Source organism: Hyperolius riggenbachi, chromosome 8 (genome assembly GCF_040937935.1).
Source record: "Hyperolius riggenbachi isolate aHypRig1 chromosome 8, aHypRig1.pri, whole genome shotgun sequence".
Classification (NCBI taxonomy): Eukaryota; Metazoa; Chordata; class Amphibia; order Anura; family Hyperoliidae; genus Hyperolius; species Hyperolius riggenbachi.
Window position 1 is genome coordinate 238,366,145 of NC_090653.1, and position 26,375 is coordinate 238,392,519.

General features: G+C 45.7%; 1 protein-coding gene across 2 annotated transcripts in view; it reads right to left on the reverse strand.

The window, feature by feature from the left end:
• The window catches only part of UBL4A (ubiquitin like 4A), a 32,907-nt gene extending 25,450 nt beyond the window's left edge, over positions 1-7,457 (reverse strand). Inside the window, exon 1 of one of the 2 annotated variants that reach the window (XM_068248402.1) lies at positions 7,433-7,457. In XM_068248402.1, coding sequence (XP_068104503.1) covers positions 7,433-7,438 — 6 coding nt within the window. In that variant the 5' untranslated portion in view covers positions 7,439-7,457. Of the gene's footprint in view, positions 1-1,091; positions 1,220-7,432 lie in introns of those variants that run through there. The other variant, XM_068248400.1, reaches the window with a different exon arrangement.
• Positions 7,458-26,375: the final 18,918 nt, after the last annotated feature.

Below are 26,375 nucleotides of genomic sequence, written 5' to 3' on the forward strand. Positions count from 1 at the left end.
TCTTAGGGCTATTTCACACTATAAGCCCTAAATTAGCACGTGTCATTTCAGGCGACTCTAAATCAGCACTCGCCTCATCGGGCGACTCTAAATCAGCACTCGCCTGATCGGGCGACTCTAAATCAGCACTCGCCTGATCGGGCGACTCTAAATCAGCACGCGCCTGATCGGGGCGACTGTAAATCAGCACGCGCCTGATCGGGGGCGACTGTAAATCAGCACGCGCGCTGATCGGGGGCGACTGTAAATCAGCACGCGCCTGATCGGGGGGCGACTCTAAATCAGCACGCGCCTGATCGGGGGCGACTCTAAATCAGCACGCGCCTGATCAGGCGACTCTAAATCAGCACGCGCCTGATCGGCGACTCTAAATCAGCACGCGCCTGATCGGGCGACTCTAAATCAGCACGCGCCTGATCGGGCGACTCTAAATCAGCACGCGCCTGATCGGGCGACTCTAAATCTAATCGGTAAATCAGCACGCGACACGTCAGGGGCCTCTAAATCAGCACACGCCACATCAAGCGACTCTAAATCAGCACGCGACACGTTGGGCGCCCCTAAATCAGCACGCGCCACGTCAGGCGACTCTAAATAAGCACGCGCCACGTCAGGCGACTCTAAATAAGCACGCGCCACGTCAGGCGACTCTAAATTTAGCACGCACCACATTGAGCGACTCTAAGTTAGCATGCGCCACGTCAGGCGACTCTAAATAAGCACGCACCATGTCAGGTGACTCCATATCTGTACACGCCTGAACGGGCGACTCATCAGGCGACTCTAAATCAATAGGCGATTGATCATTCTACTACTATACATTATTCAGGAAAGCATAAAAGCAAGAATCTTAATCAGCAGAATCAAAGCTAAATTTCTCCTGGAAACCACTGGCTCTGTGATGGTGATTATGAACATTAGGAGGGTTGTAGTAAGGATGACTAGTGACAGATGGGCTCAGTACAAGACTGTGATGATGGTCAGAGTCATGCACAAGCACAGCCATGTTACTATATATAAAGTCATAGGCGACCTCCTATCTTCTCTCTCCAGCCAGGCTGTACATGACAGACTGGCCCAGGCCGCTCTACCTGCAGACTCGTCTCTTTTCCTTTCAGCGCCTTCACGGTAAGCTGCATCTCCGGGTCCAGCCGGGATCACCATAGACTCTACAGGAGCGGCTAGAGCGGCAGCTGACGGGAGCTGGAGTCCTCCGAGAGCAGAGCGCAGGCGCAGACAGCTACAGAGGCCACAGGAATGGATGAAGGCAAAGCGCAGCTGCAGCTCCGACTGCTCCCATGGCAGCGGAGCGAAGCCGCGTATCCGCCAGCAGGGGGCGCACTTCTTTGTACTGTACTGTGCAGCAAGCGTGAATGGCAATCTACGTATTGAAGAGGACTGCCTGTGTTATATTATTATATCAATTCTATTATAATTATTATATTTTTAGACAAACTATCATGAGGGAAGTTTTCCTTATTTGTAGGTCGATACTATACTGTATATACATTTTTTCAGGGGCTCATGGTATATATACAGAAATAAACTTCTTAGCTCCACCCTTTCATTGATGTGACTTGTTCCTGGACAGCAAGGCTAGATTAATTTTTGTTGCAAGTCCAACTTTCTTGTTGCGCTCCATTCATGTGCAACAAACAATATGCCTGTTTCATTGAGGCTGGGTTCACATAAGACATAGCGTGAAAAGTAGCATTTTATGCAGTTTCGATTGTGATTTTGTAATGCGTTTTTTTGTGCGTTTTGCACTTCACATCTGCAAATCGCAGGTGCAATTTGAATGCATTTGTTTGCGTTTTTGGTTTGTGTCCGCTAATTGAAAACGCTACGCTTTGTATGGGTATTGCATGCGCTTTGAATGCGTTTTTTCCTGCGTTTTATGCAAAATAACCAGGAAGTAAAGAGGAAGCGGAAATACATCATCAGCATTTAAAAAACAAAAAAAATGCATGTAAAATGCATATGTGTCACCATAGACTTTTATTATGTGCATTTTGGCAGCTATCCTGCATAATATGCAACAAAACCAGCGTTCGCGAAACACATACTGTAAATCGCAGGTCTCCGCATCTTTTTCTGCATCCCATTGACTAACATTGCTGCATAAAATGCAGCGTTTCTGCTATGTGTGCACCCAGCCTCCATGTGCAGCCCCCTTTTCTATGTACTATGTGCAGTAGCCTCTCTCTTGCATGTACAGTATCTCTCCTCTTCCATATGTTGCTCTCCATTTGCAGCCTCCCTTTTCCATTTCCAGGCTTCTCTTCCGTATTCAGCAACCCTTTTACCATGTCCAGTCGCCCCCTTGGGCAGCAGCCGCCCAAGACCCAAGTCCTTGTGGCCTCTCTAGAAATGCAGGACAGAAACGTCCTTGTCTTCTTTCTTATACGAATGCCCTTTTGATTCACACCTTCCCACCACGTCACCCTACACCCAACCTCTGAATGGGTGCAGTAAGCATGATTAGAAGTGCTTGGTTCCCCTGGGCCTTCGCAGTACAAGCTGCATAGAATAAGGATTATTATTGATAATATTGGATGACATCATACACATAGGCCATGGTCACATTGAAACAAAAGGGTAACACAGAGGGTTCCAAATCTTAGTTAGCATTGGGGGGAGGATGGTAAGGCTGCTCAGATGTAGACACGCCCACACACACCTGGCATGTATTATGAGCTGGTAAATAGAGCTGAGTTAGACCTGCATGCTTGCCATGTCTCCTACTGCATGTTGCCATCCTGTATGCCTGGGCCTGGGACTAGTATTTTTCCAGCTGGGAGACTCCACATGAATTTGATTTCTTAACATTACTGAACTTTAGAGCTAAATATGGCGTTGAGATAGCAGCATGGCCACAGAGCTCCGGTAGATAATCTATCTTTTCTCTCGTTTCCTCTCGGACCCCTGGACAAAAAACACTTGGTATGATCCGTGGTCCACCTCCCCACTACAGCAGGCGGTTGATCATCACTCTGGGCTCCAGTGCCCCTGCACCTGCCTTTGTGTGCCATGGGCAGCTCCAGCTGATGGCCCGCAGGACTCTGGCTTCCAGTCCTTGCCACTGCCGCTCCTGCCACTCCTCCTTCACTGACAGGATGCCCCCAATGATCCCTCTAGCCAGCCAAGACAACTAAACCTGCCCCCTCCATCTCCTGGCGCTCTCCCCACACTACCAAAGTATGTGTAGGAAGCCATTATCCACCTCAGCCTCCGGCTCCACAACAACATGCCCCCCCCACCCAGATGTCGCCAACTGGCACCAGGCTCCGGACCATCCTGCCACAGAGAACATGGTATCCACAACAACGACCCCCTTCCTCCTCTGCACCTGCCAGGAGACGGGACAACAGGAGCCCACTCTAGCTGCAGGTCATCCAGCTACCACCAGCTCCAGGATTCCCAGCTCCTAAGGATACCAGGCCACCAGCTCTATCCTGGTCCCTGAGGTAGCCAAGTCCTCCACTGATGACCTTGTCCCAAGGTTCCCCGTGGTCCCCACAGATGCCCGAAACAGCACCCCACTGCACACAGCCACTCATTCTCTGTTCACCAGGAAACCAGAACCATGCAGTCCTTGTGACCACCGCATGGACCCCCCTACCAGCCCAGTCATTGCCACAACACCCCCAGAGGCACCACTGTTTTTCCTCTGGAGTCCATGGGAAAGGAACTCTGTACTCTGTCCCCTAAAAATGTTCAAACTCTTCCCCTAGCCTATCATCATCAAGTTGACATAGGGAGGAGCTCAGATGGTGGCACCAGCCAATCATTTCCTGCGAATGCAGAGCTGACCCTACCGACTTCCTCACAGTGCTCCAAAGGACTGAGCAGAGAGAGGTTGTGGGTGTGGTCAGGTGTTGCTTCTTTGCAGAGGAAGAAACTGACTCTGCTGGCAGCTCTATAATTTGTGCAATAATTTCTGGGTCCTGTGAGTTTTCCAAAGGGAATTTCAAGGTATTGCCTAATACAAGTTATACTGTATATTTAATGTATTCTTCACGAATGCTGTTTGCTGCCATATGTTGTGACGATATGTCTCTAAAAGCTGTGATATTTTGCAGCAACTTGTAACTAAGATATTTTACAGCGATTCCATCTCTAGTGTCTTAGAGGTATATTCAGAAAAGCTCTGTCAAGATAACATGTGCACACAGCACTGGTTAAAGTATATACATTAGCACAAAATTATTTAAAAAAGGGGGCGAGCAGGCATGTTTAGTCGGCTCCCCTCATGCCCACCGCTCCCCCCGTTCTTCTCTGTCCACCTCCAGTACTGCCTACCGACGGAAGCAGGAAATTTGGGCGCATGAGGCAGGTGGACAAAAAGGGCGCCGCCATTCACTCCCATAATAAATATCGTTTAATGGGCGCCCAACAGGAAAAAAGGGCGCCGGAGAAAAATAACGTTTTAAAAGCGGCACCCGGAGACTTTTAATGTTTTATAACTGCTTCTCATGATTACACATTATTTAATGATTTATAATTTTTTAAACATTATTTTTTAAACGAAAAACAGTACAATATTTTTTTAAAACATTATTTTTAAACGAAAAACCGTACAATTTTTTTTTAAAACATAATTTTTAAACGAAAAACCACACAATATTTTTTTTAACGTTATTAATGCTTATCACAGGGGGGTCTTAGGTTTAGGCACCACCAGGAGGGTCTTAGGTTTAGGCACCACCAGGGGGGTCTTAGGTTTTCGGCACCACCAGGGGGGTCTTAGGTTTAGGCACCACCAGGGGGGTCTTAGGTTTAGGCACCACCAGGGGGGTCTTAGGTTTAGGCACCACCAGGGGGGTCTAGGGGTTAGGGATAGGTACAGGGAGGGTTCTGTGTGAGAGTAGGGTTAGGTGTAGCTTTAGTAACATTCTTATTATTGTTTTATAAAACGTTATTATAAATTTCACTTTTTAAATAGGGAAGATTAACGTTTTTACAATTGCCGATTTCATACACATTATTTAATGATTTATAACTTTATAAAACATCATTTTTAAACGAAATATAGCATAATTTTTTTTTACACGTTATTCATGCTTATCGTTTAAAACCCTGCGCCCTTTTTTCCCGGCGCCCTTTTTTAACGTACGCGCCTACCGACCCCCCGAACTTACTACCTGGTTGGAGTGGTCGCAGCTGCAGAGGCGCCTCTAAGCACCAGTAGAACAGGCAGTTGCCTGGAGAAGAGATTTATCTAGAAGGCGGCTTCCGGGGGAAAAAAAAGTTTATCTTTCCTGTCCTTAGAGACTGAAAACTAAGGGTGCAGAGGGAAAAAGTTCTGCTCTCTGCACAGTTGTTCTAATGAATGCATCTGGTCAGCCACTGATAAGGAATCATACAAAGTTTTGTTGTAGACAAAAGATTTGTAGACATTCCTTAGTGTTATCTTGGGATCTCCAGTGTGTCTGTGCACTCCTGTCCCGCCCCTCCCCATGACCATGATGCCAGGGGAGAGGAAAAGAAAACACAGATCAGAAGAGGAGGATAGTGTCTGTCTGTTGGACCAGGTTACCACAAGGCATGAAAGAAGCAGGCTCTGGCTGGCCAGGGGGGAGATATCCCCCTAGGCTGCGGATTTAGGGCCTGTACAGTGCCTGGTGCATTCAGGTTTTTGTATAAGGCAATGTGAAGCACTAGGCTGGCTGAGGGAAAAGGGAAATAAAAGTAAGATTAGCAATTACAGGGGACACAAGCTGGTGAATATACACAGCATGATACAGAACAGAGGCTTGACTCCTGCAGGCTCCGTAGAAAAAAATGCTGTCGGCTCTTTCACCATTGTAAAGACTGCATGTGGACAGCTAGATAAGGTATTATACAGGCTGAAAAGTTTTTGACAGTCCCTAGGCTCCAGGAGGGCTGCTTGCAGCCTTGTGTGAGCGATTGGCAGGGACAGGAGTCACATTACAGGCAAGTAGCTGCTGTGTAATGTGGAATTGCAATACAGATAAGCTGTCTGCTCCATCTCATGCTATTCTCAGTATCTATCCACTCCTCCTCTCTCCCTCATTCACTTTTGTTCCCCCCTTCCCCTTGTGCTGGCTGTCTTCTTGTCATACAGGAAAGCTAAATAAAAGTGCATTTCTCCCCTCTCTCTGGATAGTGTAATATTATTAATATTATTAAACAGAAAAAAACGAGGTGTAGTAAAAAAAAGAGAGAGCTCTGTTGGTGGGGAGAAAGGGGGGGGGGGGGGGGAAATCACCTTAAAGCTGCAGTGGCCAATTAACAATGAAAAGGCCTGGTCTTTAGGGGGGTTTAACACTGCGGTCCTCAAGTGGTTAAAGTCGGAGATTGTTTAGAGGATCTCATTGATCGCAGCGCAGGAGGGACATAAGCTTCCCCTTACTGGGGTAAGTATCTAACTTTTTTTTCTTAGCTGGTTATTATAGGTCAACTGAAGTGAGAAGAATATGGAGTTGCCATATTTATTTACGTTTAAACAATGCCTGGCAGCCCTGCTGATCTATTTGGCTGCAGTAGTGTTTGTATAACACCAGAAACAAGCATGCAGCTAATCTTGTCTGATCTGACAATAATGTCAGAAACATCTGATCTGCTGCATGCTTGTTCAGGGTCTATGGCTAAATGTATTAGAGGCAGAGGCTCTGCAGGGCTGCCGGGCAACTGGTACTGTTTAAAATGAAATAAATACGGCAGCCTCCATATCCCTCTTGTTTAATTGTGAACCTTGCTAAAAACATGCATCATTTACATGGCCTGTTAAAACAATGTTTCTGGAGTGCGCTACCCCTTCCCACTGTCCACAGATACAAACAGTTCTGTTTAGTGCGTCCTTCACTGTCCACCGTCCGCTTTCTGGTGCTCCAGGGGATTCTCCCGTTGTTGGCGCAATTCATATACAGAAAAAAAGGAACAAAAAACGAGACATCATAGTGCGATCCGTTTAAATTAGAAACGTATGGGGACCTTCACCCTATGGGGTCCGACTGTGTATCTTCTATTTAGGGGTCACCTCTATATGTGTGACTAATGGCCAACAGGTGGCACGCTCACCTTGCTGCAAGGCTGCCCAGCCCTACAGACAGCAACTGCGCTTAAGGGGTTAAACCAACTTCTTTTTCACCGATCAATGGTACGTCCAATCTCAAACAAAGCAGTGAGACAATATCATAGTGCAATCAAGCTTCCACAAAATCTCCATACATCAGATCAAAAGCACCTATAAATCTCCTGCTCACCCTTTCCTGCTGCTGTCCACACTCACAGACAGCTGTCCACGCTTTGGGTGTGCAGTGTTAGCCTCAATGCTCTGAGTTACAATCCACTTCCACAGTATGATAGCAGGATACCAGGCCTGACAGGCATATATCTATAAACTAAAAAGACTCCCAATAGTGTAAAATCCACGGTTTATTCCATAAAACTGAAGAGTGATACTCACAAACATCAATGTAAAAAGCGCTTTGTATGATTAAAACACCCAGAGGACGTCTCCTCCTGCTGCTGGTCACTTCCCTTCCAGGCTCCGCCCTACGCGTTACGTCATACGACTCATCAGGGGCTGGGTGGAGAGTGAAGTTGGACTCAGAGAGCAGCCAACGGCAATGATGAGTAATAGCTCAGGTCACAGACAATAAACTGCCCATGTTTGCTGCCTCTTCATCCTCTGAGTCTGACTCCCAGACATTTGCCCGACTGCTGCAGTTCACATGTTTGGCAGCTAGTTAGCCCACCCCTTGCTTCCTGGTGCTCTAGGCCATTTGCAGCCTTGCCTGAAATCTGGCCATGGCGGTATAATGAGGCCCAGTGAGGATTGAGACGCAATGATGCTTATAATGTTGAGGTATTATGAGGCACAGATAGTATTGAGGCATAATGACATATAAGGCACAGAGTGGTATGAAGTATAATGAGGCATTTGGTATACCAGTTTAATTGGGCTATTATTGCAGATCTTTAGTCAATTATGCTATTTGAAGTTCTGTTTATCACAGTGTACTCCAAAGCAGAACATGCAAGCATACTGAATTCATCTTTACTCTCAGGCAGACAGATGTAGATGATGTTCTGTGTATTGTCTGAGCGGTATAATAGCAGTGCTTCTGCTCTATCTCAGACTAGTTCCATTATAGACATGAATAGGCTCTGCCATTCATTGTGTAGATTTGAGTTGCTGTGAATTTGTATACTGGCCTTGTGCTGTGACTGCATCCCCCTCCCATAGCCAGTGTGTACAACGCAGTCCAAAAAAACTTTATGTCTATAGTGTGCAGCATTGCATTAAAGCTCAGCTCCAAACAAATACGTGCTACTGTGTTATCTTTTACTTAGAGTATTTAGCATTACATTTAATCGGTGACATTATTAAGGAGCTTTGGGCCCCAGTGCAAGTTTTACATTGTACACCCCCCCCCCCCCCCCCAAGCATTCTATACATAACAATTCATGTTGCGCAACAAAACCTGCCAAGGTCATCAACAGTATGGAGGGTGTAAGCAGAGGTGGGGAACAGTTAGTTATGGATTCTGCATATACAGAAGTGATCATTACCAGCATAGCATCATTGAAGACCTAATACTGCAGTTGAGGGGGTATCCTAGTGGGCCCTGTCACAAACAATTCGTGAAGAAACGCAATTGATTCGGGAAGAAACGCAATCAATCGGTTTTATGATTTTGTTGTTACTGCCATAGAGCCATTTGGCTTGTTACTGCCATAGAGCCATTTGGCTTGTTACTGCCATAGAGCCATTTGGCTTGTTACTGCCATAGAGCCATTTGGCTTGTTACTGCCATAGAGCCATTTGGCTTGTTACTGCCATAGAGCCATTTGGCTTGTTACTGCCATAGAGCCATTTGGCTTGTTACTGCCATAGAGCCATTTGGCTTGTTACTGCCATAGAGGGCTTGTAACACAGCAGGACAGCAGACTTGCTGGCACCATTGTAGCAGATTGAGAATGAATGTACTGTATGATTTTTACCTTTTTAAGAGATACCGTACATATGATAGGCATGAAAATTATAGTAGATCCACAGGGAGCAGGCACCAACGATGTAAATAATCATCTCTTTTATTGATCACATTGATAAAATCAGCAGTAGTATAACAACGACAGACCGCTGCTTCGAGCCATGGGGCTCTTTATCAAGTTGTCAAAACTGCAATACAAACAATCACCATACACCACTTCCTTATATACACAAGTAGCACCAATCAGTGGTCAGTGTTTGAATCAACGAATCACAATGCATGAACAGCATGGAGGACCTGATGGGGAACTGTGTAGTAGACAAAAAAACACACCCCTTTAGGTCAAACCACTCCCACTGTACATGAATATAGGAGAATAAAAGTATTAAACTTATCACCTCTTGCAAACAAAATGATCTCCAATATCACTGGCAATATATCTAGACGTGGGGAGAGTCTCCAGTCCTATGCGCAGCATATAGTATAAAAACGCCATTCTCGCCTGCTCCAGCCAATCAGCTGTGGCGAATGTCAGCCAATAGCAGACCCCTATGGTTCAAAGCGACGGCCAATCCGCATTACCATGCGTACCGGCCAATGGACCACGCGTACGTCACGACGCGTCACAAGCGGCGGCCTATCCGCATACACACGCGGACAGGCCAATAGGCGACGCGTACAGCACGACGCATAGACACAAAAGACCAATCCGCATATACAAGCGGACCGGCCAATGAGTAACGCATGCGTCAAGGCGCATAAAAACAGCTACCAGCCGCACAAAGGGCATAATGCGTATAAAAATGCCGCAACATAAACGCATTAGGGCACTTTAAGAACGCGACAAAACCGCAGCCACCAGCAGCGCAACAGACAAAATGCGTATAAAAAAACGCAACAAAAACGCTAGCAAGTAAGCATACAGTCAAAAAGGACTATTAATCCGTTCTAAAGCCCACATAATTGATACATAATGAGACCCGCCTCATCAAGGCAAGAGACAATATGCATCACCTTAGTTGCCCAAACAACCATATATAGTTACTACAGGCTCTCCCCACATCCAGCGCCCCTTAAGGCAAAAATTGAGAAAAAACTGGAAAAAATTTCTCTAGGAAAAAAGTTAAAAAATAAAATTGTATATCAACTACATCTATCACTGTGTAAAATTGAGTCAAACACCACACCCCTATACCACATAATTAATATAAAACATTCTTGATAATCAAGAAAGAGACAAATAGGCCACAAGGACCATGACAATTTCAGATGCAAAAGGACAAATCATAATCCAAGTTTAAACCTCCATTACCCAAAACGCCCAGTTTCTTAATCCAGAACGCTTCACGTCTGGATAGCTCCTTTTCCCGATACCGCCCCCCTCCCCACCCAATTGGAACCCTATCAATTATCTGAACTCTCAATTGTGAGACATTGTGGCCTGCCTCAAGAAAATGCCTGGCCACAGCCTGAGTCTTATCACCATTTCTAATGGCCGATTTATGGGATGAAAGTCTCACCTTGAGGGCCTTTGTGGTTTTGCCCACATAGGCTTGACCACAAGGGCACTTAAAGAGAATCTGTATTGTTAAAATCACACAAAAGTAAACATACCAGTGCGTTAGGGGACATCTCCTATTACCCTCTGTCACAATTTCGCCGCTCCTCGCCGCATTAAAAGTGGTTAAAAACAGTTTTAAAAAGTTTGTTTATAAACAAACAAAATGGCCACCAAAACAGGAAGTAGGTTGATGTACAGTATGTCCACACATAGAAAATACATCCATACACAAGCAGGCTGTATACAGCCTTCCTTTTGAATCTCAAGAGATCATTTGTGTGTTTCTTTCCCCCTGCAGCTATCTTCCACTGAAGTGTCAGGCTGTTTCTTCCTGCAGAGTGCAGACAGCTTTGCCTGTATGTAATTCCTCAGTATGTGAAAGCCCAGCCAGCTCAGAGGAGGATTTATCCAGCTTGTAAAAGATAAGAGAGAAGAGAGAAGCTGCCCTAATCTAAATAGTGCAGAGAGGGGCCTGGAGGGGGGAGATGCATCACAGAACCACAACACTGAAGAACTTGGCAGCCTTCCAGACACAGGCTGACAAGTCTGACAAGAGAGAGATAAGTTGATTTATTACAGAGATGGTGATAGTAGAACGTGCTGCAGTAAGCCAGAACACATTAGAATAGCTTTTGGAACTTGTAGGATGATAAAAAACAGGATGCAATTTTTGTTACGGAGTCTCTTTAAGTAAATAGACCACAAATGTAGAATTGCAATCATAATGTTCTCTTATAGTAAATGCTGTACCCTTAGAGGGGTGTCTAAAGACATCACCTTTAATTATAGAGTTGCAAAGGTGGCAACTGAGACAGGGATATGTGCCTTTCCTACCCTCTCTGGGTTTGTGTGATCTAGCCTTAGTATGTACTAATTTATCCCTAATCGAGGGGGCTCTCTTAAAACAGTGTTTCCCAACCTTTTCCGGCCCGGGGAACACTGTCTGACCAAATTTTTCCCCGGGGAACGGCGCACGCGCGCGGTGGGGGCGATGCGGCCCCCGGTTGTTTGCGCGACCTAGTGGACAGTGCCGCTATGGGGGGGGGGCTGGGGTGCGGCTGCATAGCTGGCATAGTTGCCCCAGTGTAGGGAGTTTAGTTGCCTCAGTATAGTGCCCCAGTATAGCCAGTATAGTGCCCCAGTATAGCCAGTATAGTACCCCAGTATAGCCCCCCAGTATAGCCAGTATTGTGCCCCAGTATAGCTAGTATAGTGCCCCAGAATAGTGCCCCAGTATAGCCAGTTTAGTGCCCCAGTATAGTGCCCCAGTATAGCCAGTATAGTGCCCCAGTATAGCCCCCCAGTATAGCTAGTATAGTGCCCCAGTATAGCCAGTATAGTGCCCCAGTATAGCCAGTATAGTACCCCAGTATAGCCCCCCAGTATAGCCAGTATTGTGCCCCAGTATAGCTAGTATAGTGCCCCAGTATAGCTAGTATAGTGCCCCAGAATAGTGCCCCAGTATAGCCAGTTTAGTGCCCCAGTATAGTGCCCCAGTATAGCCAGTATAGTGCCCCAGTATAGTACCCCAGTATAGCCCCCCCATTATAGCCAGTATTGTGCCCCAGTATAGCTAGTATAGTGCCCCAGAATAGTGCCCCAGTATAGCCAGTTGAGTGCCCTCCCGCCCGTCCCCGCGGCCGCCGCTGTTATTACCTTGTTAACAGCGGCCGCTCTCCCCTCTCCGGCGCGTGTATATTCAAGCAGCGTATCTCCGGCTGCTCTGTGTGATGCACTGATGCGGAAGAAAGGAGGGCAGCGGCTTCCTGTAACGGCGATATGTATCGCCGTTACTATGGTAACCGAGCCCTGCCTCCTTCCACATCAGTGCATCACACAGAGCAGCCGGAGATACGCTGCTAGCATATACATGGTCTGGAGAGGGGAGAGCGGCCGCTGCTAAGGTAATAACAGCGGCGGCCGCAGGGACGGGCGGGAGGGGGGATAAGACCACGGCACACCAGGCAACGTTCCGCGGCACACTAGTGTGCCGCGGAACAGCGGTTGGGAAACACTGTCTTAAAAGATGTCAGGGGGGGATAACGGAATTCTGGGACCCTGGGGAAGGCTTCCCTAAGTAAGTGCCAATGTTTCCTGATCACATTAGTGATCTTAGTACTGCAAGTATTAAAAGTGGAGACAAAGGGCATCCGGAATGAGCTATCTCTAGATCTTCTAGTCTTATGGGAAGTACTGAAAACATGATCAGGATATCCTCTGTTGCGAAATTTTTTTCTCATTCTGTCTAACTGTACTTCTCTATTAGCACCCTCTGGCACAATTCTAGCTACCCTCTTCAGTTGACTTCCTGGAATAGAATTCTTGATTTGAGTAGGATGGAAACTGGAATAATGCAAAATTGAATTCCTATCAGTAATCTTAATGTATAAATCTGTAGTTAACTTCGGACCCTCTCTATAAACTACTGTATCTAAAAAAGAAACACTCTGCAAATCAACATGAGCTGTAAGACATATTGTAGGACAACGCTCAGAGAGGGAACTCAAAAAGGTGTCAAGGGTCGAACGTGGCCCCGCCCACAAACAAAAAATATCATCGATGTACCTCCACCAGCACTTTGCATGCTGGCGGAACAGTACATCGGTATAAACAAATGATTCCTCAAATAAACCCATAAATAAATTTGCGTAGGACGGGGCCACATTCGACCCCATTGCTGTTCCCCTCTGCTGGATGTAAAAGCTGTCCTCAAACCTAAAGTAGTTGAAATGCAAAACAATTTTCAACAATTCAAGAAGGAAGGTCCTCTGTTTGTTTGAAAGATCGAGATGAGTCATAAGATACCAATCAATGGCCTCTACACCCCCATCGTGCGGGATGGAGGTGTAGAGGCTCTCGACATCCAATGTGACTAAAAGTATGTCCCCATCGATGTCACCAACTCCTCTCAATTTGTCAAGAAAACAGGAAGTATCCCGGAGATATGACTCCAAACCCATCACAATCGGCTGCAGCACCTTGTCAAGATACTGTGCTAACGGAACGAAAATGGAGTCCACGCCGGACACGATAGGTCGGCCCGGCGGGGACTCCAGATTCTTGTGAATCTTAGGCAGCGTATAAAAACCAGGGGTAACTGGGTGTTCCTTAATCAAAAACTTCGCAAGCTTGTCATCAATTATGTCATCAACCAAAGCCTTTTCAATTAATGCCTTAATTCTACTTGAAATTTTCCCAACAGGATCCCTATCAACCCTTCTATATACTGCTGCCTGAGCTAGTTGGCCCAAAATCTCATTTCTATAATATTCAGCATCGAGTATTACTACTGCCCCGCCTTTGTCCGCGGGGCGGATAACAATATTCTTTCTAGATTCCAAAGCTTTTAGAGTCCTCAACTCAATCTTGGTTAAATTCAAAGAGACTTTTTTTTTTTTGTAATAAAACTTTTTATTGAAAGAATTTTCTTCATAAAAACAGAATATCAGAACATATATATATATAGATTCTGGAGACCAGTCAACATTTGACATAAGCAAATATACATTCAATATTATTGGCTGTTTAGTAGAGAAACTAAAAAACAAAAAAGACATATTTAACCAACCAATCCTTATTATAATCCTTCTAGACATATCTGCGTTAGTTTTCCAGAAATTGAAGAAAAGGGAAGAAAAGAGGAAAGGAAAAAAGGTAGGGGGTGAAGTAGGAATAAGAAATGTAGGAAAGAGGAACAGTAGTAGAAGGCGGAGATCCCCAGGAGGGAGCCCTCTACATAAAGACAAAGGTAGACTTACAGACATACATATATACATAATTGCCCATGTATTACACCATTTCCGTGGAATTTGTATCAGATGATTGGAAAATTAATTAATTAACTAATTAATTGGGTCAGAATTTTATTAAGTAGAGCCATTATGGCGTGATTGTAAAACGTATAGGAGGTTGTATTCATGAATCAGTAGAGGTATGATCCGCGAATATTGGCCTGACACTCATGTAGGTACAGGACTCTCCGGTGAGATTCCAGAAAGAAGGGCTTTGGCCTCTTCTGATTCCCTGTATTCGTACCAAACCCCCCATTTTTTGGTGAATGCTTCATTTCTGTCATGGGCACTGTAATATAGATCATCTAATCTACAAACCTCATTTAATTCGGAAAAGATCTGATTAATTGTTGGAACACTGGAGCTCTTCCAGTTCCGTGCAATTAGTAGTTTTGCAATGATCATTAATGTTCCTGTGAGGTTTTTCTTGGCTTGGGATATTTTCCCTGGATATAAATTCAAAAGAGCTATTGTTGGTTTAAATGGGAGGTTTTCCGAGTACAGGGAATTATTTATATCAAATATCAATCTCCAAAACAATTTTATCATTGGGCAGTCCCACCATATATGGATATACGTGCCTATGTGGTTCTGGCATCGCCAGCAAGTGTCCGAGTCGCCCCTTCCATATTTGGCGATCAGGGAAGGGCATCTATACCATCTCATTAGAATTTTGTAGTTTCTTTCTTGAAAAGAGGAAGAAATGGAGGACTTGTGGGTCAGTGCAAAGATTTTCTCCCATTGATCGTCCTTCAAATTTTCCCCTATGTCAGTGTCCCATTTTGTGGTTATGCGCAGAAGATGGCTCGTGCTGGATGTACATACCACCTCAGAATATAAGAGGGAAATCTTATGCTCTGTATTTACTGATGACGAACATAGCTTCTCAAAGGATGTAAGACCCCTGTGTAAGTGAGATGTGGGAGAAAGGGAGCTATAAAAAGTTCTCAGTTGCTTCCAAGTGAACCAATTGATATTAGGTTTATTGTCAGGGTTACCAAGGTTTTCCCATTGCAGAATATTGTTTGAACCTATGATATGGCGAATTTGAGGCCAGAATTCGCGGTCCCATCCCAGGAAGGACCCGACACCTAGACCCACTGCCAGGAGGGGATTGTCAATTAGGGATAAGAGGGGACTTGGGATTGTAGATAAATTATACGTTTCTCTTATTAGGTCCCATCCTTTAAGAATTACTTGTGGAGCAAGAGCCAATGATTCTCTTTTAGGCCTCATGATTGGTTTAATCCATAATAGCGCTCTTGGGTCACATTCCGAAGAGGCCGCATCCAGCACCACCCACTGTTTGGATTGCCTACACTGAAACCAGTCTATTATCTGAGTAAGGAGGACTGCATGGTAGTAGGCCCTGATGTCTGGAAAGCCCATTCCCCCTCCCTCCTTGGGGTGACTCAATAGTTTGGGGTTGATACGATGGGGTTTTTTATCCCAGATAAAGTTCAGAAAGCTTTTCTGGATCTTTTTAAGGATAGCGCTAGGTAGCCAAACTGGTATGGCCTGCATGACATATAGTAATTTTGGTAACACATCCATCTTCAATACGCAGATCCTACTGGACCAAGAAAGATACAGTGTTCTCCAGCGTTCAAGATCATTACATATTTTAGAAATTAGAGGAGGGAAGTTAAGCTGAAATAAGTCATTGGAATTTTTAGAAATAAATACCCCTAGATATTTGATCTTAGTATGTTGCCATTTGAAGGGGAATGAGGCCGCCAAGTGCTGAACCATCCCGTCCGGAAGAGTTATGTTGAGTACTTCAGTTTTGGATATGTTGATCTTAAAGTTACTCAGTGAGCCATATGCTGCCATTTCTTGTAAGATATGTGGGAAAGCTATAGTAGGATTGGCAACATATAGCAATAGATCATCCGCAAAGAGAGCTAATTTAACTTGTAGACTACCATATTGTACGCCTTGAATAGATGTATTATTACGCAGTGCCACCGCTAAGTGTTCCATGCAGATCACATATAAAAGGGGGGACAGGGGGCATCCCTGCCTAGTCCCATTCCGTATTTGAAAGGCATCCGACAGGGCCCCATTGAAAATTCAAAGAGACTTTATCACATGTGGACTGTGCCTCAATGTCCCTCACTTCCTCATTGACCTTGGACACGAACAAGTCCACTAATGCATTAGCAGGAGGCATAAAGGAACTCTTAGAGCGCAGTCCACTAGAAGACAATGTAAGTTTCTCCTCAAAATTCTGCTGAACTTCAGTCGAAGAGATTGGTAAGGTACTGAAGAAGACTTTAAGCCTGATGTTTCTGTAGAATCTAAAAAGTTCCTGCTCGAGCTGAAAAAAATCTGGTCGATTCGTAGGGCTAAACCCTAGGCCATAATTCAATTCAATTCAATTCTTTTGTGTCTATGCGTCGTGCTGTACGCGTCGCCTATTGGCCTGTCCGCGTGTGTATGCGGATAGGCCGCCGCTTGTGACGCGTCGTGACGTACGCGTGGTCCATTGGCCGGTACGCATGGTAATGCGGATTGGCCGTCGCTTTGAACCATAGGGGCAGGGGCGTAGCAATAGGGGTTGCAGAGGTAGCGACCGCATCGGGGCCCTTGGGCCAGAGGGGCCCCGAAGGGCCCTCCCTCAACTACAGTAATTGCTCTCGATTGGCCCTGTGCTCATAATAATCACTTCAATAGATACTTTGAATAGTGGTAATCCTTAACAAACTGTTTCCCATCCTTTTCTTGCACCTCTGACACTGTAGTTGCCCTTGGCAGGTTTTGGTGCGCTGTATCAATTGTTACGTATAGAGTGCTGGGGGGGCCCCATTGTAAAACTTGCATCGGGGCCCACAGCTCCTTAGCTACGCCACTGCATAGGGGTCTGCTATTGGCTGACATTCGCCACAGCTGATTGGCTGGAGCAGGCGAGAATGGCGTTTTTATACTATATGCTGCGCATAGGACTGGAGACTCTCCCCACGTCTAGATATATTGCCAGTGATATTGGAGATCATTTTGTTTGCAAGAGGTGATAAGTTTAATACTTTTATTCTCCTATATTCATGTACAGTGGGAGTGGTTTGACCTAAAGGGGTGTGTTTTTTTGTCTACTACACAGTTCCCCATCAGGTCCTCCATGCTGTTCATGCATTGTGATTCGTTGATTCAAACACTGACCACTGATTGGTGCTACTTGTGTATATAAGGAAGTGGTGTATGGTGATTGTTTGTATTGCAGTTTTGACAACTTGATAAAGAGCCCCATGGCTCGAAACAGCGGTCTGTCGTTGTTATACCACTGCTGATTTTATCGATGTGATCAATAAAAGAGATGATTATTTACATCGTTGGTGCCTGCTCCCTGTGGATCTACTGAATTAACGGCTCCGGTGGTGTGGAACGCCATAAGCTTGGGCACACGCTTCTCCCTATGTTTGATGGGTGCTGATTCAAGTCTTTCTTGTGTTTACGCATGAAAATTATATAATTTTATTAGCCAGGACCTGCTGAGTATTCTCATATGCACTTTAAAGAGGAACTGTCGCAAAAATCTTAATATTTAAAAAATACAAATAAGAAGTACGTTACTTCCAGAGTAAAATGAGTAGAGGTGTAGCGAACGGTTCGCCGGCGAACGGTTCCAGGCGAACATTGGTGGTTCGCGTTCGCCTGCGCCAGGCGAACTTTTACGGAAGTTCGATTCGCCCCATAATGCACTATGAGGGTCAACTTTGACCCTCTGCATCACAGTCAGCAGGCACATTGTAGCCATTCAGGCTACAGTAAGCCCTGGAGCCCCACCCCCCCTTATATAACGCAGGCTCCGACGGCCATTACACTCACTCGTGTGCCTGCTAGTGAGAGGAAAGGGACAGCTGCTGCAGACTTGTTCTTCTAGGGACAGATTAGTTAGGTTCTTGGCTGCTTAGTTTGCTCCTTGGCTGATTGTTATTGCTTTATAGCACCCTAGCTTTTGTCAGAGCTCATCCTGTACTTTTTTTTTTTTTTTTTTTACTGTGTGTCAAACTGACACTTTTGTTGCATGCACAGCCTTGCTAATTGATAGTGTGTGTGTGCCACTGCCTGCAGCCCAGCACATTCAGTGACTGACTGCCTGTGTGTGTGACAGGGAGCTGCACATTGTACTACCTGTCAGGAACCGGCCCGCGGCACGCCTGCGTATACGGTTCCCGACTGCGGGTTTGACCAGACTGAGAGGGGGAGCAGCCTTAGTCAAGCTAAAACAAGGCTGGGACCCCTCAGAACACCTCTCACTGCCACCACTAGCGGTTCGCTAGACACTTCCACTCTGCTGTTGAGTCCTCAGCGCGCACTCCGCGTTTTTGTATTCGGGTCAGCTTTGCGCTTAGGCCAAATACGGGAACGCCACGCACCCACACACACACACAGTTGCAATCTTACACTGTCGTGAAGCAAGGACCCACTAACAGTCGTTCCGAACGATACTGTTAGCCACTCTGCTGTCGCTACTCGCACTGGCGTTGTTCGTACGTTGGGTCAGCTGCGCGCTTAGGCCAACGTATGACAAACGCTCCCACACACAATGCAATTACAATTTCATACGGTAGTGTTGCTCAAGCGTACAATTAGGCATGAACTTATACACGGTTACACTTCAGTCTCTTCTAGTCTATGAGTGTTAGTTTAGTACAGCAGAAGTCAAGCTTATTAAATAATAATTTAATATTCCAGAAAACATGGAACAGTGCAGAACTTAATATATACAAAAAGATTACAAAAAACAAAGTAAAAATAGTTATAAGATAAAAGTTACAAAGATAACACACACGGATATTTGCGTAAAAATAAACAGGGGAAAAAAGGAACGTTACCAGCTTAGGTTAGAACGTTGTTTGACGGGAGGACGCCGTTTCGACCAGGAGTCGCGATCATCCTTAGCTATTCGCTACCTCCGAGAGAAGATACCGGTGGCTGTCCTGGGCCAGCTTAAATAGTCCGAAGTGTCCCCTGGGGCATTTAATGTCCAGCCCCCAGGAACTAATGCAGTTTCCCCGTTTGTGACATCACCGAACGCTTGTCATAATCTTTCTTGTGATATGCAAACTTCAAAGGGGGTTCCTGTTTTAGCTTCTTGAAGTTTGGCAGGATACAATCTCACCCATTGAACTCTGCAGACATCAAAAAGCTTCCTCCACATTATTTCCTTGGTTAAAGTGTATTTTAGCACATCCATGAAAAGATTGAATTTTGGTTACAGGTAGCAGTTTGCCTGTAATCCTGTAGACAGACGCAGACAATCACACCTGGGACAGCAGATCAAAAGTGACTGCTAGTGGCTTAATGAGCCGCTTCCTTGCCTATTGAAGGTGACTGGTCTTATTCACTGAAGACCTCTTTAGATGCAAATGTAGGTCTAGTGACCCACCCACACAAATACATGAACAGTCCATGAATCTAGCCTGCATATCTACACCTTTGACATACCACAGCAGATATAAAAATGGGAAAATGAAAATATATTACTGTATTATCCTTAACAGCATCCGCACCCCAATATATCACCACACTACCCAGTACTGCATATACCCCCAGTACCTGTTGTGTTTACTTAACCCACCTCATCACTGCACATAACTACCTGTAGTGTTGAGTGAACCCAGCTCACTGCATCCTACTACTACCTGTTGTGTTTACTTAACCCACCTCATCACTGCACATAACTACCTGTAGTGTTGAGTGAACCCAGCTCACTGCATACACCTAATACCTGTTGTGTTTACTTAACCCACCTCATCACTGCACATAACTACCTGTAGTGTTGAGTGAACCCAGCTCACTGCATACACCTAATACCTGTTGTGTTTACTTAACCCACCTCATCACTGAACATAACTACCTGTAGTGTTGAGTGAACCCAGCTCACTGCATATACCTACTACTACCTGTTGTGTTGAGTGAACCCAGCTCACTGCATCCTACTACTACCTGTTGTGTTTACTTAACCCACCTCATCACTGCACATAACTACCTGTAGTGTTGAGTGAACCCAGCTCACTGCATATACCTACTACTACCTGTTGTGTTGAGTGAACCCAGCTCACTGCATCCTACTACTACCTGTTGTGTTTACTTAACCCACCTCATCACTGCACATAACTACCTGTAGTGTTGAGTGAACCCAGCTCACTGCATATACCTACTACTACCTGTTGTGTTGAGTGAACCCAGCTCACTGCATCCTACTACTACCTGTTGTGTTTACTTAACCCACCTCATCACTGCACATAACTACCTGTAGTGTTGAGTGAACCCAGCTCACTGCATATACCTACTACCTGTTGTGTTGAGTAAACCCACCGCACCGCATCCTAGTACCTTTACTGTTCAGTGAACCCAGCTCACTGCATCCTACTACCTGTTATGTTGAGTGAACCCCCCTCACTGCATCCTAGTACCTTTACTGTTCAGTGAACCCAGCTCACTGCATATACCTAGTATCCCCCCGAGATGGACAAAATGGGCAAACCGGGTAGAGGAAGAGGTAGAGGCAGACCCAGAGGAAGGCCACCAGGCACCGGCAGGTCTGTGCGAGGAGGTGTTCCTGTGATTTCGTGCGGACCTGCCCCAAAATACAGTGCTCAGAAGAAGGCACGTGCCATCACTTCCCAAAATCGTGAGGAGGTGATTGAGTATTTAACACAGAACACCTCATCTCCCGCAGCCACCAGCGCTACAACAAGCACCACATCCGCTGCATTTGACACTTCGCAGGAGTTATTTGGTGGTGGTGGTGGTGAAATCACCGATTCACAGCCACTACTGCAACAACAAGAAGAAGGCGCAGGTACACCACCTCCTACGTCTGAGTTAGGTGGCGATAGTATGGACGTAACGTGTGTGGAGAGGGCTGATGAAACACCTGAAGTTGGTGCAGTTGAGGAGGTGTCTGAGGAAAGTGCAGCTGGCCAGGAGGATTATGATGACGATTATACGGATACCACATATGTTCCCGGTAGAGGAGATGACCAGGGGGACAGTTCAGAGGAGGAGTCGGAGAGGACTAGGAGGAGACAACTCCATGATAGAAGCAGAGGGAGCTCGTCCTCAGAAACAGCTGGGGGCAGTGTCCGGCGCCATGTATCGCCCGCTATGGCCAGACAGCCAACATGTCCTTCAACGTCAGCTGCTGATGCCACCGTAGCGCCATCAGCCCAGGGGGGCTCAGCGGTTTGGAAATTTTTTAACATGTGTGTCTCAGATCGGAACAAAGCCATCTAGTGTCTCTGCCAGCAAAAATTGAGCCGTGGAAAGGCCAACTGTCACGTAGGGACAAGTGCTTTACGAAGGCACCTGGAGAGAAGGCACAAACAGCTATGGCAACTAGAACACCTGAGGAAAAGCAGCACCCCTCAAAAGACAAGCCGCGGAGAACAACCGCGGCAGCCGTCACAGGGGGCTTCTGCTGCTCCACGTTCCCATGGTATTGTTCGTGGCTGGGGGGAGGAAGAATGGCTACACTTAAACAATTTAAAAATACAACCATCTAAACTTTCAACCAATTTAAAAATACAACCATCTAAACTTTCAAACAATTTAAAAATACAACCATCTAAACTTTCAAACTATTTAAAAATACAACCATCTACATTTTCAAACAATTTACAAAAATGCCAACAAAACTTGCCCTCCGTAAAACATTCTTGGCAAATGCTTTCGACTTGGTTTGTCTTCCGCTGGCTCAAGGGTCCATCTGACCACAGATGCCTGGTCTGCAAAGCACGGTCAGGGCAGCTACAGCATGGGTCTCAGCAGGCTCCCACTTCGGGCCGGAATCCAACCTTCATTCCCCGCGGTGACAATGGCAGACTTGCCCTCCATAACGGATTTCCGTTAAAGGATTTAAAGTTAATTCATTTCAAATACACAGCAGGGCCTCGAAAGTCCGCCTCCTGTATTGTTATTTTTGGTCACTACCTCCGGGCCGGCGTGCATGCCTGCCTGCTGCCCTCCTTGGATGTGTAGTGGTAGCCGTTTCTCAGGCTCCACACCGGATTCCATCCCTCATTCCCCGGCCATTACCCGGGGTCACAAATGGCAGGCTTGCCCGCCTCCATATGATTCTCGTGAAAGGAATGTGGTGTCATCTTTGCCCGCCATAACTGGTTCTCGTTCAAGGATTTAAAGTACATTCATTTCAAATACACAGCAGGGCCTCGAAAGTCCGCCTCCTGTATTGTTATTTTTGGTCACTACCTCGGGGCGGGCGGGCGGGCGGGCGGGCGGGCGTGCATACCTGCCCGCTGCCCTCCTTGGATGTGTAGTGGTAGCCGTTGCTCAGGCTCCACACCGGATTCAAACCCCTCATTCCCCGGCCATTACCCGGGGTCACAATGGCAGACTTGCCCGCCTCCACAGGATTCTCATTGTAGCGGTACTGAACAAGTACACAGCAAGTAGAAAATGTAATTTAAAAACAAAACGTAAGCTTTTTAACAATGCCATGGAAAGTTGAGAAGGAAGTCACACATTACCTGACATCACTGAGTGAGGAAGAGCAATCTCGCCATGTTGCGCAGTAGTCCAGCATGGCCGTCACTACACAAAGAGCTGTTTGCGGTGCGTTACACAGTGAGTTTGGTGTGTCAGTGTGAAGCAGTACTCTAATTACACTCCCTGATTGATGTATACACATGCAAGATATTTTAAAGCACGTTAGGCCTGCAATTTAGCATTCAATGTGATTTCTGCCCTTAAAACGCTGCTTTGCGTCACATCCAGATTTTTCCCCGGGACTTTTGGCATGTATCCCACTCCGCCATGCCCCCGTCCAGGTGTTAGACCCCTTGAAACATCTTTTCCATCACTTTTGTGGCCAGCATAATTTTTTCTATTTTTCAAAGTTCGCCTCCCCATTGAAGTCTATTGCGGTTCGCGAATTTTTCCGCGAACCGAACCTTCCGCGGAAGTTCGCGAACCAGGTTCGCGAACCGAAAATCGGAGGTTCGCGACATCTCTAAAAATGAGCCATAAATCACTTCTCTCCTATGCTGCTGTCACTTACAGTAAGTAGCAGAAATCTGACATTACCGACAGGGCTAGTCCATCTATCCATAGGGGATTCTCAGCATGGCCTTTATTCTTTAAAAAGACACTCCCTGAAAAAAATTTATACAAAGATGCTGACCAGCCTCACTGCTCACCATACACTTTTTTGGCAGTTGAATGGAGCAACTGCCATTCACTAAGTGCATTTTGAAAATAAAGAAATCCCTGTGAACCCCCCATGAGGAGATGGGCTAGTCCAAAACCTGTCGGTTCTGTCAGATTTCTACTACCTACTGTAAGTGACAGCAACATAGGAGAAAAGTAATGTATGGCTTATTTTACTCTGGAAGAAAAGTACTTCTTAATTGTGTATGTTTACATATATTTTAAATTTTGAGATTTTCGTGACAGAGGTCCTTTAAGGAGTCGGGGTAAGCCACAACTGAGTTATTAATCTTCTCAGTGGCAGAATGTCATAAAATATTAATGTCTAATGTCAATTCAAACTATATTTTTGGGAGATTGTGGATCTGTTATTATTATTTGTGTGCAATGAACATGAGCTGAAATATGAAAATGCCATATCTTTTGGACTTTAGCTTTCCACCGAAAATAAAATAATGCCCAGGAGTCTGCCTCTGAGCTCCGCCCTCAGAGCAAGTTTGGTTTAAAGAAACACAGAAATTTCAGCAGGCAGTCCTCCATTCTTTTAACATCACTGAAGCTAGCAGAGGGCCGTAAGGCTGGCTTCCTGAACCGAAACAAAGGAAGTCCTTGGACTGCCACACAAAAGGGCATATTTTTTCCAAACTCTAAGTATTCATCTTTTTTTTTTCTTTTTATTTTACACTGGGCTATTCTTACTCTATTATTGTTATTTTTAATATTTTTCGATGTATATTAATCATTTTTATTGCATTTATATTAAAAGTCATTTTCTTCGGCTACATACCTACTTTAAGCATCCCAGAAAGAATCCTAGCCTTTCTTAAGATTTGCTACCTGAAGTTGTATTGTTAGCTAGAGAGGAGTGTTTTATTTCATTTGCAGGTTTAGAATAGTTTGTAGGTCCTCTGTCCTTCACAGAGGTGGTGGCAGCCCCGTAGCCAAAATATTGTGTAGTAAATTGTTTCTTTCGCTTGCACGCTCCCTTCTAGTCTGGCTACTGCCCAATTCCAGTGGTTTAAGCGCATTGATTGTATCCAAGAGGTTGGACAGTTTGTGGGTTGAAATAAATTGAAAGGCATTGAGCATCAGCCATGCTTAGCGTCCTCACAGTGCTGCACCTGGGGACATTTGTACCCCCTTGCTCACCCATAGCTACGCCTCTGACTGCTCATATATCCCTATTATTGCATGTTTTTGTTCATTGACCTCTGAAGAAGCAACTTGCCGTGGAACGCATGAGGTAGCGCGTGGGGGCACAGGAGTTACCATCTTTCATCTTTTTGGGCAACATTCTACCCTTTACTTCTTCTACTCGCTTGCTTGCTTTTTTCTGTCTGCACGGTTATTGCAATTGGTATACTGGTATACTTACATAGGTATATTGGTATGTGCAGCCAGACTCTCTTTATATATAGGGTGTAATGAAACTGCTATTGTGCTTTTTATGACATATATATCAGGTAGTGTTGGGCGAACACCTAGATGTTCGGGTTCGCGAACGTTCGCCGAACATCGCCGCGATGTTCGGGTGTTCGCGCCGAACTCCGAACATAATGGAAGTCAATGGGGACCCGAACTTTCATGCTTTGTAAAGCTTCCTTACATGCTACATACCCCAAATTTGCAGGGTATGTGCACCTTGGGAGTGGGTACAAGAGGAAAAAAAATATTTGAAAAGGAGCGTATAGTTTTTGAGAAAATTGATTGTAAAGTTGCAAAGGAAAAACTGTCTTTTAAATGTGGAAAATGTCATGTTTCTTTGCACAGGTAACATGCTTTTTGTCGCCATGCAGTCATAAATGTAATACAGAGAAGAGGTTCCAGGAAAAGGGACCGGTAACGCTAACCCAGCACCAGCAGCAGCACACGTGATGGAACAGGAGGAGGAGGCGCAGGAGGAGAAGGCCACGCTTTTTGAGACACAACAACCCAGGCCTTGCATGAGGACAAGAAGCGTGCGGATAGCATGCTTTTTACCGCCATGCAGTCATAAATGTAATAAAGATGAGAGGTTCCATAAACAGGGACCGGCAACGCTAACCCAGCAGCAGCAGCAGCACACGTGATGGAACAGGAGGAGGCGGAGGAGGAGAAGGCCACGCTTTGAGACACAACAACCCAGGCCTTGCAGGAGGACAAGAAGCGTGCAGATAGCATGCTTTTTACCGCCATGCAGTCATAAATGTAATAAAGATGAGAGGTTCCATAAACAGGGACCGGCAACGCTAACACCCAGCAGCAGCAGCAGCACACGTGATGGAACAGGAGGAGGCGCAGGAGGAGAAGGCCACGCTTTGAGACACAACAACCCAGGCCTTGCATGAGGACAAGAAGCGTGCGGATAGCATGCTTTGTACCGCCATGCAGTCATAAATGTAATAAAGATAAGAGGTTCAATAAACAGGGACCGGGCGGCAACGCTAACCCAGCAGCAGCAGACGTGATGGAACAGGAGGAGGCGCAGGAGGAGAAGGCCACGCTTTCAGGCGCAACTCAGGCCTTGCATGAGGACAAAAAAATGCGTGCGCAAAGCAATGCAATGAGCAGTTTTCAGGGCACAATGGGCTATTCGGAGAAGCTATTCCCACCTCCACAATCTTCTACCTGTGAAAGGTCAATGGAACAGCCACAAATGTTGTGCCCGGATTCACAACCTTTTTCTGTGGAAAATGCACCTCGCACTGAAATGCAAGGCGAGGCCGAGGATGAACATGACGTCAACAACTCAACATGACGCAAAATGGGTGCGGAACAGAAAGCTGCTTTCAATGTTTTGAAGGCCTTAATTGCCTCCGGTGGCTATATAGTGTGGCTGAGCAAGGTACACAGAGTGGCAGTAAACACAATGCTATATAGTGTGGCTGAGCGAGCGGTGTAGTACTG